At 38.1% G+C, this 14,996-nt stretch overlaps 1 protein-coding gene across 1 annotated transcript in view; it reads right to left on the minus strand.

The window, feature by feature from the left end:
- LOC102856383 (butyrophilin-like protein 1-like) overlaps window positions 1-14,996 on the minus strand; it is a 66,167-nt gene that overhangs the window by 32,414 nt on the left and 18,757 nt on the right. The window contains exons 6-7 of the mRNA XM_006896254.1: window positions 11,177-11,203; window positions 10,537-10,802 (exon numbers count right to left, since the gene is read on the minus strand). Coding sequence (XP_006896316.1) covers window positions 10,537-10,802; window positions 11,177-11,203 — 293 coding nt within the window. The remainder of the gene's footprint in view (window positions 1-10,536; window positions 10,803-11,176; window positions 11,204-14,996) is intronic.

Genomic DNA, 14,996 nt, shown 5'->3' on the forward strand with positions numbered 1-14,996 from the left:
TTTCTTACTCTCTCCTCACGAGACTTCTGTGGGATGGCTGTCATTATTAGTTTAATTTTGAGGATGACTGAACTAAATTTATCAGTGTTTTATAATTCCATGCCTAGTAAACTCTCTCAACCAATGTTATCTTTGAGTTTTTTCTAAACGACTTCTCATATTTGTCTTTATCAGAGCAGCCAATGCTTGATTTCTGCCCAGTTATCAGCCTGGTGGAATTAAAACTCTGGAAAACTCAATTTCTGCCTGTAAGGATCTCAATTTCTTCTGTATCTGTCAATTTGTTGTTACAATAAGTCCTCTGTTTGCCCATACTCATATTATTGTTAGATGCTATCAAGTCGAGTACAACACGTAACGACCCTATGAACAAAAGATGTGAACTCTGTTCTATCCTGCGGCATCCTCACACTTCCTGACACTCAAAAGCCCATTGCAGCAGTCACCATGTCAGTCCACCTGGTTGAGGGTCTTCCTCTCTTTCACTAGCCCTGCACCCTTCCCTGCATCATGTCCTTCTCCAAGGAGTAGTTCATCCAAGCAACATGCTCAAAGTATGTGAGGTGATGCTTCATCATTCTTGCCTCCAAAGAGCACTCCAGCTGTACCCTCTCCAAGAGGTATCTGTTCATTCTCTTGGCCATTCATGGGATATTCAGTGCTCTTCTCCATACTCATAGAGGCACTGGAATTGTGTTGGATTCTTTTTAATCCAACAATGCATCTTCATACACGTTGTTGTGTGCCATAGAGTCAGAACTAATCATAGCTGATTGATCCTCCAGTGGGTTTTTGGAAGCAGTTAATATCATGGGAGGAAATTGTCCGACTTTCTCCTGTGGTGGATTAGAATTGCATGCCTATGAGATTACAGTGCAGCTCCTTACTAGACCAACAGAACTCCTTTCATACACATTAAGAGTTTAATTATCTGCCCATTTACATCCAGTTTCACCACTCTAATACTTGAGATAAAGACCAAATTGACATAAAGAAAATGTTATTAAAATATACAGATTAAAACCTTCAGAAAGGTCAACTATGGGGTGGTTCTGACCTGATGGAACACAAAAACATCATTAATATCACAATGCCACTAGAGCTCCCCTTTTTATTATAAAGTGGTTTCTTTGTCTGACTTCTGTTTGTTGCTAGATGAATCCCACTGAGTTTTGCAGTTTCATCTTGTGCCCTACTACTTTACTGAACATTTCAATGTGTTCCAGTAATTTTCTGGCTAAGTTTCTGGAACTTTCTATGTATATTATCACATCATCTTCAAATGACAGAAGTTTCATTTCTTCTTTACCAATTTGAACATTCATTATTTCCATTTCTTGTTTAAAACTCCAGTTAACACATTCCAGTTAATGTTGAATAGGAGTAGTAATAGCATCCATCCTTGTCTGGTTCTCTTTGAAGAGAGGAATGCTATCACCCTCCATTGATAATGATGTTGACTGTTGGTTTCACGTAAATGTCTAATTTAAAGATTATTTGACTGAGTGGCTCATAACAAATTATGGCTAAAATTAAGAGAATGTGAATTTCAGAACAGTTAATTGTGCTCATGTGAAACCTATACCAAGAGGCTATTGTGAAACAATACCACATGGTTTAAAATTAGGAGAGGTGTGTGTCAGGGTTATATCTTTTCTCCATATCTATTTAATCTATATACTGAGAAAATTATTTTAAATCCTTGAGTCTGGAAAGAAAAATGTGGCATTGGGTTTGAAGGAATACTCATCAATGACCTTCAGTATGCAGATGATATAACTTTTCTTGCTGGAAGTGAAGAGGTGTGTCTGGGGTAAGTCTCTTAGAGGCAGTGAAATTGTGAATTCTGTTTTCTTAGTCTTTCTCCCACTATTTTCTCTTAATTGATGCAATAAAAATATTTACATTCAGTGTTATTATTGACAAATATGAGTTTACTCCTTTCATTCTTTTGTGTTTCTTATTCTGGTATTACTATTATTATTTATTTACAAAATTCTAATACATTGTTTCCCAGACCAGATTCTTCCAATTTCCCTCAAATTGTACAACCCGATGATTAATACCTTTCCCCTACAAGCTCTCATATCTCTGCTTCTACCCTCCCCCCTCTTGGATCCTCATACTCATTCTACAAGAATGATTTTATACAGTATTTGTCCTCGAGGGACTGAGTTAGTTCACTCAGCATTATTGCCTAGTCCCTCCCAAGTTAGGTAATAATTTACAAAATCATTGCTCCTGCATGCTGCATAGTATTCCTTTGGATGAATGTACCATAATTTCTCTATGCCTACTATTGTGGTTGGACATCTGGGCTGTTTCCATATCTTTGCTCAATATTTTTTTTTTCTTGCTGAATTTGTATTGTTATTAGGTTTTCCTTTCATTTTCTTCATGATTATTGTTTTTATGTTGACTAAATTCTCCTAATAAGAAGTTCTGGTAACATAGTTTCCAAGGAGTTGTTCTGCAATCCCTAAGACTGCAACTCTTTGGAAGTTGAGATCTATTAATAGTCCCAAGGAACAAAGATGTACAATCTACACCTGTGTAATATACAGTCTGAAAATCCCAGTGGAGGATCTCCTTTCTTATTTTGGATAAATTATTTACTCACCATCCTTGTGATTTTGTTTTATATTTCTATCTGATTAATTTTAAACAGATTTTCTGTCTTTATGTTTAGAAGTTCTGTGCTTAATTAATGTTTGCCCTCTTTTTGTTTACAATTGTCACTGCTTACAAATTAAGCCTTTCTTGTTCTCTATGTTCAGTCTTATAAGCCTACTTAAATTTTGAGAATTTATTTTTTGGTAGGGGCACTGAGGATGGAGGGTGTTTTTCAGGTGATATTGGGGCAGAATAAACATACTTTTCCCATTAAGAATATCATTAGGAAAATGTGTCATGATCCAAACAAAAACAGTAATTCTGTCCTTGAAACTTGAAATGTCAGGTTGTTCCTTGTTATTGATGGCTCTTTGTTCAAAACAACTTTTAACATTTTTTATAAAGTTGACTTGACTTTTGCTTATTCTATTAACTTCTGTTTATCCAGAAAAGTCCTTATTTCACCACCAAAGGTGGTAAATTGAGGTAAATTTTTTTCTAGATATATAAGTCTGTTTGGCAATCTTTTTCCTTTTCATTCACTATGGTTTGAGTGAGATTTTATAAAGCAACTTGTTACTTCATTTGGATATTAATACTATTTTTGTTCTATAACAATGCAATTATCTTTTTCTCACTTTCTCCTTATAATTCTCATTTTCATTAATTCTTCTGTCTTATCCTTCCTGTTCTTGAGATGATTTTTAAATTCAACTGGTATAGACTCAAGGTCATATTTTGGTTCCTGTGACCATGTTTATTTTCTTCAGCTTCAATTTGAATTTCTACATGAATAATTGTTGGTCTGTTCCACAATGAGGCACCTAGTTTGCTTTTAACTGCTGATTAGTGCACTACTTTTCTAATAATTATTTCTGTAGATATAATTAACCTGATTTCTATGTAGTTCATCAGAAGAAGGCCATTAGTCACCCTTTGTGCTTTTTAAAAAAGTATGTTTGTAGTCCCAGAGAACCACAATTTCTTTTGTCTGTATTACAAAGGAGCTATGGTGGTGTGCTGCCTAAGGTGTAAAGTTGCTAACCGAAAGGTTGGTGGTTTGAGTTTGCTAGTGGTTTTTCAGGAGAAGGATGGACAGTAAATATTTGAAAGTCTTGGAAACCTAAGGGAAGGTCACTATGAGTCAGACTCAGCACCACAAGGATGGGGTGGGAGGCTCGGTTGTATTTACCTGTCTGGACATTTCACATAAGTGAAACCATATAAGATGTGACCTTTTGTGCACGGCTTCCACATAACAAAATATTTTCAAGGTTCATTCATGCTGAAAAAAAAGTATGTTTGCTATGAATAAATCATTGAGCACACAAAATTCAATCATTCTACCTCCAGCCTCATTTCTGTCACCAAATCCATACTTTCTGACTGCCGTTATTTCTTCATTGTTTCCAATTTTTGTGTTCCAGTAACCAATAAATATTAATGCATCTTAAAAAAGATGGAAGGAATATACTGAGTCATTTTATTGAAAGGAATTGGCAGATACAGAAGAATTTAACAAAATAGCATTTGGGCGAAAGCCTATGGTGATGAAGGCAGAAGTTCAAGCTGCTTTGAAGGAAATGGCAAAAAATAAGGCCCCCGGAATAAATGGTATACCAATTGACATATTTCAGTTAACAGATGCTGCCCTGGATGTGCTCACCAAGTTGTGCCAAGAAATCTGGAGAACGACCACTTGGCCAACTGACTGGAAGAGGTCTACATTTGTTCCTATCCCAAAGAAAAGTGACCCAACAGAATGTGGAAACTACAGAACAATCTCACTGATTTCACATGCAAGCAAGATTTTACTGAAGATTATCCAAAACGACTGGAACCGCACATCAACAGAGAACTACCAGAAGTCCAGGCTGGGTTTAGAAGGGGTCATGGTACTAGAGATAATGTAGCTGATGTTAGATGGATCTTGGCTGAAAGCAGGGAATACCAGAGGAATGTCTATCTGTGTTTCATTGACTATGCAAAGGCATTTGACTGTGTGGATCATAACAAACTATGGCTGACTCTGAGAAAAATGGGAATCCCAGAACACTTGATCGTTCTAATGCAAAACTTATACTTGGACCAGGAGGCAGTCATCAGAACAGAGCAAGGGAACACTGCATGGTTCAAAATTGGGAAGGGCGTACATACCTTTTCAACCTATATGCAGAACAGATTATCCGGGAGGCTGGGCTCTATGAGGAGAAATGTGGGGTCAAGATTGGTGGACGATTTATCAACAACCTGCGTTATGCGGATGACACAACCCTGCTTGCTGAAACGAAAGAGGACCTGAAGCGCCTGCTGCAGAGTGTCAAGGACTGCAGGCTACAATATAGATTGAGGCTCAATGTCAAGAAGACAAAGATTCTCACCACTGGACCAATTGGCAGCATCAGGATGGATGGCGAAGAGATTGAGATTGTACACAGCTTTAGTTTGCTTGGCTCTGTAGTCAACAGTCTTGGCACCAGCAGCCAGGAAATTAAAAGGCACATTGCCATGGGAAAGTCTGCTGTTAGGGACCTCTCCAAAGTACTGAAGAGCAATGGTGTCTCTCTGGAGACTAAGGTGCATCTGATACAGGCTATGGTATTCACAATCACTTGTTATGCATCAGAGAGTTGGACAATGACCAAGGAGGATAGAAGGAGAATTGATGCCTTTGTGCTGTGGTGCTGGAGAAGAGTATTGAGAATACCATGGACTGCTAGTAAAACAAACAGATTTGTCCTGGAAAGGGTTAAACCGGGTGGCTCCTTGGAGGCAAGGATTCTGAGGCTCCGTCTAACATACTTTGGACATGTTGTGAGGAGAGACCAGTCCTTAGAGAGGGACATCACGCTTGGGAGGGTGGAGGGACGGTGCAGGAGAGGAAGGCCCTCTATGAGGTGGATTGATTCAGTGACTGGGATAATTGGGATGAGAGTGTCGGAGACAGTGCAATTGGCATAGGACAGAGCAGAGTTTAGGGCTGTTGTACATAGGGTCGCTATGAGTCGCAAGCGACTCAATGGCACATAACAACAACAACACATCTGTGTAAGGAATCATTGGAAAAGCTCAATATCAACAGGCAAAAACAGAGCAGGTGCAGACTGTGAGGTAAACCATCAATTACTTATGTGCAAATTCAAATTGAAGTCAAAGAAAAAAATTTTTTATTTTTTTATTTCCATTCATTCATTGTTGCACTTTTCTCCCCTCCCACCCCACCACCACCCCAGTAAACTACGCCCTTGCAAAAGTAAAAGAAAAAATTGTTTTCATTGTTTTACAATCTCTCCTCCCAGGTTCACTCCACTATGCAGCCTTTGTTCTGGCCTCCAGTCATGATAAAAATACCTAATCACATATGCCTTTTAAACAGTTTTCTCCTCAATCTGTTTCAATGCAGTATACACTATTTAACCCATCTTTCTCAGTCTCTCCCCAACCTCAATGTCAGTCCTGTTTTACAACAGTGGCACCATGCAGTATTTGTCCTTTTGTAACTGAACTGCTTCACTCAGCATAATGTCTTCCAGAGTCACCCATTTTGAATAATATTGCATGAGTTCCTTGTTCTTCAGTGCAGTGTAGTATTCCATTATGTGAATATACCACAGCGTCTCTATCCTTTCATTTGTTGATGGGCACCTAGGTTGTTTCCAAATCCTTGCTATTGTGGACAAAGCCGTGATATTCATGAGTGTGCATATATCTGCTTGGATGTCAGTTATGGTCTTTTTTGGATATATTCCCAGTAGTGGAATTACTGGGTCAAATAGTCAATGAAAATTTTTAAAAGTCCACAGGAACCAAAATATGATGTTGAGTTTATCCCATCTGAATTTTAAAACTATCTTAAGGATAGGTTTGAAGCATTGAACACCAGTGATTGAACACCAACGGATGAGTTGTGGGATGACAGCAAGGATATCACCTATGAATACAGCAAAAAGGTCATTAAAAAGACAGAGGAAAAAGAGAAAAAATCAAAATGGATGTCAGATAAGGCTCTGAAAATTGTGCTAGACCATCAAGAAGTCAAAACAAAGAAAAAAAACATGCTGAAATAAAAGAGGTGAACAGAGAATTTCAAAAGCCATCTCGAGAAGACAAGGCAAAGTGTTATAATGAAATGTACAGAGAGCTGGAATTGGAAAATAAAAATGGAAGCACTCATTCAGCATTTTTCAAGCTCAAAGATGTGAAAAAATTCAAGCCTAGAGTTGCAATACTGAGAGATGCTATGGGCAAAATCTTGAATGTCGTAAAAAGCATAAAAAAAGAGGAATACTCAGGGACTCATCTTGAATGAAAAAAGGGAATATACAATCATCATACCAAAAAGTTTGCTAACACTGAAAAATTTTAAGAAGTTCCATATGAAGAAGAGCCAGTGGTAATAAAGAAGACATTGAAGCTATAATGAAACATTGGCAAATAAATAAATAAGGCCCCAGAAATCTATGGGATACCAATTAGTATGTTTCAACTAACAAATGAAGCCCTAGATATGCTTACCCAAGAAAAGGCAGGCAGAGACCCTACCAAACTTGCTGCAAAGATTTTACTTCCGACAAGTACCGTGAGGCTAACCAAACACCTAACATGCAAAACCCCACATGCACTCAGCCATGCTTTAAGAAATCCCAGCAGCAACTGGTGGACTTCACCATGAACACTGTGACAGGAAACACACAAACAGCCCACAGAACATTAGTAATTGGCATCATGAGAATATTGAGGAGCAACCATGTCAGTCTGGAAACTAAGGTGTGCCTGATACATGGTCTTTGCCTTTACTTGCTATGCATCAGGGAACTGGACAATGACTAGGGATGATAGAAGGAGAATTGATGATGCCTTTGAGCTTTCGTGCTGGAGAAGATTATTGAGTATTACATGGACTGCTAGGAGAACAAACAAGTTCTTCCTAGAGAAGGTGAAATCAGGCTGCTCCTTGGAGGCAATGATTCTGAAGCTCCGTCTGACATACTTTGGATATGTTGCAAGGCAGGATCAATCCTTGGAGAGGGATGTCATGCTTAGGAGGGTGGAGGGACAGGACAGGAGAGGAAGACCCTGAATGAGGTGGATTGATTCCACACTGAGGTAATTGGGATATGTGTGTCAGAAACAATAAGATTGGCAAGACATAGAGTAGGTTCAGGGCTATTGTCCATAGGATCACTACGAGTCGCAAATGACTTGACCGCACATAACAACAACATATAACATGGGAGAGTCTAGAGCACATTCCTGTGAAATAACTCAGTCCCATAAGAACTAATACTGCATAAGACCAGTATTATCTAAATAGAAGGATAACTGATTAAGATGTATATGAATGTCCAAAAGAGAAAGGAGAATGGGTGAAGGGAGCAGAAAAGGGGGAAGAATGAAAAACATTAGGATAGCAGAGAAGAAATAGATGCAATGAAGGCTTGAAAAAGCAGGGTAATAATAGGCATAGGTCAATAGTAATTATATAAAGTACAATGTATAGATGGATGGCAGTATGAAACACAATGAAAGTGAAAGATTGTGTAAAACTCAACAAACATGAATGAAACACAAGACATACAAATTATATGGGAACTAATAAAATAAGAACTTTTTGCAACCATTTTGAAGATGCCATCATCACTTCTAAGGAGCAGTTTGATTATACTTCTTCCATTTGTTTTTGACAGCTCATGAGATGTTTAAAATTCAATAGCTTCAATATTTTCTATATTTATCATGATGCTATTTATTGATCCAATTGTGAAGATTTATGTTTTCTTTCTGTTGAAGTACAATCCATACTGAATTCTGTAGTCTTTGCTCTTCATTAGTAAATGCTCTATATTTTCTTTTCTTTCAGGAAGCAAAGATATGACTGTTAATAAGTCTTTTTCCAATTCTTTTGCCATATTTTTCTTCAAATTGTTCAACTTCTCAAGTTTTTAACTCCACGTACAGATTGAATAAGCAGGGTGAAATGAGACAACTATGACACACAGCTCCTCTGATTTAAACCACACAGTATCCCCTTATTAACATCACGTTTTATAGACTTTGCTAGTCAGAGTCCAATAGGAAGACGTACACCAGACATTTTAAGGGAGAAAATTTATTACGAAAATATAACATAAAATACATGTTTCTCTAGTGCATACACATCATTCTCCAATATATATCTTGGGGTACAAAGCAAGTTATCAATAAATTTTAAAACATTTAAGTCTTACAAAGTCTCTTTTCTGATTATTACAAAATGGAACTATAACTTAATAATAGAAAACTTTTGATAACTAGTGATAGTTATAGAAAGTCTTCAGGCTATTTGTTCATAAGCTCAACTCAATGGCAATCAACAACAGCAATAGAAAACTAGAATAGAAAAAACAAATGAAAGTTTAACATACAACAAAATAAATAATGGGTAAAAAATTGTTAAGTATTGAGAGATTATTAACTACTAACTGAGGCAAAACAGAGCTTAAAAGAATGTAGAAATAGCAGATCTAGAGAGGAGCTTCTACTTTTAGAGCTGAGGCAGAAGATTCACTGTAAGAAGACATTTCAAAGAGGACACTCTTAGAAAAAGTCATTCAGACCCATTGAATAAAGAAGAAATGAGTCCTTTTGGATAATGAAAAAGATGCTTACATCCCGCCAGGCCAAGACAGGTGCCAGGAAAATGACCAGTGGGGTACATGAGACACTCTACAAAGCTTCCATATGCAGTATTTGACACACATTTTCATTTTTATGCAGCAAATAATATTCTTTCTTTTCGCCTCTCAATACAAAGCCGTCCTTACACATCAAGAAGTTTCCACTTTTTTCCCAAGAAAGTTTCAGTGATTATTACCATCACTTCTACATTATTTACTCCTTAAATTCATCAATACTTCCACTGAATAGTCTATTATTTTCTCTTTGATGAACAAAACCTCCAATAAATCAAAGAGTGCAGTGAATTTGGTGATGCTTTATCTCACTTAATTTGGTCATATCAAGAAAAACCAGTCCTTGGAGAAAGACATCATGCTGGGAAACTGAGAGAGTCAGTGAAAGGGAGGCCGACCCTCAATAAAATGGATTTGCTCATTGACTGTCACGATAGGCTGTAGTAAGACAAAGATGGTGAAAACAGTGCAGGATAGAGCAACATTCAAATCTGTGTGTTCATCACTATACTATGGCATTGACTTAACAACAACAGCTAACAACAAAAACATTCCATATAAAAATACTACTAAATATTAGAATGAATTTTTCATTACCAAATTCAAACGACCACCTATTACCATATTCTACGTGCGTTCAACTAGCACACCATTTTAAAAGTCCAATCTGATTCTTTCTCTAAGTGCACGAGATGTGAATTCTTAGGTAAATATCATCTTCCATGAATCTGATTCCAAAAGCATAACATATGACTTTTGGTGCCATCCAGCGCTCACTTCAGTCTTTCCTCTCAGGAAGCCTGGAGCTCCAGAGGAAAAGCCATAGTAAGAAGGTAGGGACAAAGATGGCTTTCTATGGGGACACAGCCGTGCAGTGATGAAGTAATGGTGCTTTGGCCTCTAGAAGAAAACTGTCATTACAAGAACTAGAACACAATTCTTTTCTTGGGGGCCTCAGCAACTCAGTGACAGATGATTTGTTAAGAAATACAGGGACCTCTTTGGGCTCATTTGCCATGGAGCAGTAGGTCAGAGATATGTCTCCTAACTGAAGCATGGCATATGGGAAAAGAGTCTCAGAGAAGAAATTCACAGAGAAGGAGAAAATGTGGGATCCATCAGTCATGTTGTAGAAAGAAATATCCCCTTTATCATAGTCTAGAAACACCCCTACCCGACAGGGAACCTGTCTAAGAGTTAGCCAGGTCTTGGGATTAGTACAAGCATAACATCCATCAGAAAAAAATCTCACAGCCCAGAATCTGTTTTCTGAATTCTCTTTGAACCAGTCTCTTCTATCTACATTTTCTCTACAGACTCCCACAGCCCACTCGCTTTTCTCTCCATTACTGACTTGTACCTCCCAGTAGCATCGACCTGAACTGATGCCCTCACAACCCAGTACAGCGCATTTGTCATAGTACAGAGTCTCACAGATGTCCTTCCGTCTCAGGCTTGTGTTATTCTGAGAAATAACAAGGTTGGCAGGGGCAGAATGTGGATCCAGAGTGACAAACCCTGTAAAGAGAATTACCAAATAATTCAAGACTCTACCCTAAGTCATAATAAGGGCCTCAAACCATTTTTCTCAAAAAAATTTTAGTGGCATGGAAATAGGACTAAACACTTTGAACTGAGAGAGCTAGTGCTTTGAAGTTCACAGTCTTCCAACAAGCAGAAAGTAGAAGATTTCTTTTGGGTTAGATCCATCACAGTGCTTTGGAGGGTCCATCTGGATCAAGGGGCTCAATGCTATCTATAAAACAGTCAATATTAGCTCCATCTACCCACCACTATTAATGATGCTTCCATTTTTACTGTGAACTGAAGAAGCAGTATGAAGCCATGGGATAAGCAAAAGGAACACTGGTAAAGAACCTGAAGTCACTTACAGGCCTGGAACTGCTCTCTCCGCCAATCTGCAAGAGAACCACACATTTCATGTCAATTAATCACAGAATGTACACATAAGGATCAGCACAAACATTATGGAGGAGAAATGCTTTCAAAACAATGGATTGTTGCATTTCTTTCTCTCTAACCCTAATATATCCACAATTGTCAGCTTCTCATGAAGGCTAAACTATAATATTTAATTCTCAAAAATTGAGAGTCTAGAGTTCTAGCTGGGGGAAAAATAAAAGTCATTATTCATATTTTCTTTTCAAACTAAACTTTCTCCCCACCTAGCCAAACAATGAGGTTTAAAACTGTTGTTGTTGTTGTTGTTGTTGTTGTTACGTGCCATCGAGTCGCTTGCAACTCATAGCGACCCTATGTACAACAGCCTTAAACTCTGTTCTGTCCTGTGCCAATCTCATTGTCTCCAACACTCATCCCAATTACCCTAGTCACCGAATCAATCCACCTCATAGAGGGCCTTCCTCTCCTGCGCCTGCCCTCCAACCTCCCAAGCATGATGTCCTTCTTCAAGGACCAGTCTCTCCTTACAACATGACCAAAGTATCTCATCTCAGATGAAGCCTCAGAATCCTTGCCTGCAAGGAGCAGCCCGGTTTAACCCTCTCCAAGATGAATCTGTTTGCTTTCCTAGCAGTCCATGATACCCTCAATACTCTTCTCCAACACCAAAGCTCCAAGGCATCAATTCTCCTATCCTCCTTAGTCATTATCCAACTCTCTGACACATAACAAGTGATTGCAAAGACCATGGCCTGTATCAGATGAACCTTAGTCTCAAGAGAGATATCTTTGCTCTTCAGTACTTTGGAGAGGTCCCTAACAGCAGACTTTCCCATTGCAATACATCATTTAATTTCCTGGCTGCTGGTGCCAAGAGTGTTGACTGTAGGGCCAAGTAAGCTAAAGTGGTGAACAATCTCAATCTCTTCACCATCCATCCTGATGCTGCCAATTGGCCCAGTGATGAGAATCTTTGTTTTCTTGACATTGAGCTTCAGTCCATATTGAAGGCTTCAGTCCTTGACCCTCTGCAGCAAGCACTTCAGGTCCTCCTCAGTTTCAGCATGCAGGGTTGTATCATCTGCATAACGCAGATTGTTGATAGATCTTCCACCAATCTTGACCCCATATTTCTCCTCATAGAGCCCAGCCTCTTGGATAATCTGCTCTGCATACAGGTTGAAAAGGTATGGAGACAGGACACATCCCTGGTGTACGCCCTTCCCTATTTTGAACCATGGAGTGTTTCCTTGCTCTGTTCTGATGACTGCCTCTTGGTTCAAGTATGGGTTTCACATTAGCACAATCAAGTGTTCTGGGTTTAAAACTAGGCTTGTTAAAAAGAACTGGGGAGATCAAATTTTTCAAAGTTCCCACTTCCTTATCAAAAGCTGATTTGCCTGCACTTTAAGATATTACTAAAGAGTGGATAGTAGTTGTTGTTAGGTACTGTTGTATGATCCACAGTGACCCTACTAAAATAAAAACAGATCTGAACTCTGTGCCATCCTTATAATTTCTGTCATACTTGAGCACATTGCAGTAGTGAGTGTCAATCCATCTGGTTCAGGGTCTTCCTCTCTTTTGCCGACCCTCCATATTCACAAGCATGATGTTCCTGTACGAGGAATAGCCTCTCCTCAAAACATGTCCAAAGTTTGTGAGATTTCTTTGCCTCTAAGGAGCACAATGACTGCACTATCTCCAAGACATATGTGTTTGTTCTTTTGACAGTCCATGGAATATTCAGTACTCTTCTCCAACACCACAGCTCAAAGGTATCATATTTTCTTCTGTCATCCTTATTCATTATCCAGCTCTCAGATGTATAGCAAGTGATTTAAAAGACCTGAATCAGGTGCACCTTAGTCTTCAAACTGATGTAATTGTTGCTCAAAAATTTGGAGGGTCTCTGACTGTGGACTTTCCAAGTGAATTAAAAAATTATAATTGCTGAGCTGAATTTACAGACTGGTTGTAGACCATCTGTGAAAAGACTTCATAATTCAGAAGAAATTGACTCAAGTTAATGTGAACTATAGAGATTTATAGAAAGGGAGAAAATAGATGTTCAAAGCAGAACATCAGAAATTAGTGACTTGTCTTTCTGTTTTCATACGTCAATGAATGTAAATCCATTCATATATTCATGAAATAACAAAAAAAAATATTGGTTCTAGTCACCTGTTCCTAGCAATAGTAGCACAGAGCATTTCAAACTTCAGGATGAACCTCTTTGTGGCAGACAGAATATTGGCCCTCAAATGTATAGATCCTAAGCTTCAGAGTCTGTAAATGTGTTACTATACATGGAAAAAATGAAACTCATAAATTCAAGTGTAATATTAAGAACCTTGAAATGGGGAGATCACCCTGAATTAGAAGTTCATGTTTAAGATGAGAAAACCAAGGCAAGTCTTCAAGAGCCAAAATAGAACTCTAAAAATATACAAACATCACTATGATAAACAGATAATATTGAAATTGCCAATTATTTCATTTCACTTGGATCTACAACCAATGCCCATAGAAGCAGCAGTCAAGAAATCAAACAATAAGTCTCTCTCAGGGAGGAGTGATAGGGAATGGCAAAGGACACACTGACAAAGGAGATTAATCAGAACTGGCTTTGACAAGCACTGTGGCAATTGGACAATTAAAACAGACATTCGGGGGGGGGAGAAGAACGAACTGGGGAGGAGGATAGAGAAAACAGTGCAATAATGAATGAATGAGAACCCAAAATCTCTGTAAATGTTCCTTAAAACTAATAAAATTTAATAATAAAAAAAAAGAAATCAAACAATGAAGTGCAGTGGGCAAATATGCTCCAGAAGGCCTCTTTAAATTGCTAAAGGATGAGGGAGTTCCTATGACAACTAAGGTACACTCACCCAAGCTATAATATTTTCATTCACCTCATATAAAAGTTGGACATTTTTCCAGTGACATGACTCTACCAATGATAAATCAGTTGAGCGGATTTTCGTAAGACCAAGCTGAGGGTTTCTATATGCGTTAAAACTATACTATGTCACCTTTCCTCTAAGCTGGAAAATTCCTGAGATGATTTGCAAGCTTAAATCTCAACTCTTTTGCTGGTAACCTGTAAGGCGTTTTGCTCAGCCTACCTTTTGATTTGAAGAGGAAATAAAGGCCTACCATAAAAAAAAAAAAACCATTTAAAAAGCATGTCAGGATTGGCATACAATTGTTTCTAAATAAAGTCTTTTCCCTATCTTGAAGGGGGAAAATGTTGGAAAATAAGTAAAGAAAACCAGAACAGAACTGATGCCTTTGATTTGTGGTATTAATGAAGAATATAGAGTATACAATACATTTCCAAAAGAATAAACAAATCTGTTTTAGAAGAAGTTAGATATAACTCTCTCAGAAGTGAGGATGGTTAGATAATGTCTCACGTGCTTTGGGCACGTTATTGGGGGAAGGAGAAATGTTTCTGGAGAAAATAATAATGCCTGGTAAAGTAGAGAGTCAAAGAGGAAGAGGAAGACATTAAACAAACACAGTGGCTGCAACAGTGAATTCAATCACATGCTTTACTCTTGGTTCATTAATTCTAGACATGTACAGAATTTGTCATACATTTTCAAGTAGTTCTCATATACACAACTAAGATTAATAATACTTATTCTAAAGGGAATCCCAGAACACTTGATCGTTCTAATGTGAAACCTACACTTGGACCAGAAGGCAGCCATCAGAACAGAGCATGGGAACACTACATGGTTCAAAATTGGGAAGGGTGTACACAAGGGATGCATCCTA

The sequence above is a fragment of the Elephantulus edwardii genome, unplaced genomic scaffold (genome assembly GCF_000299155.1).
Source record: "Elephantulus edwardii isolate Elephantulus edwardi_28Jun2011 unplaced genomic scaffold, EleEdw1.0 scaffold00184, whole genome shotgun sequence".
NCBI lineage: Eukaryota > Metazoa > Chordata > Mammalia > Macroscelidea > Macroscelididae > Elephantulus > Elephantulus edwardii.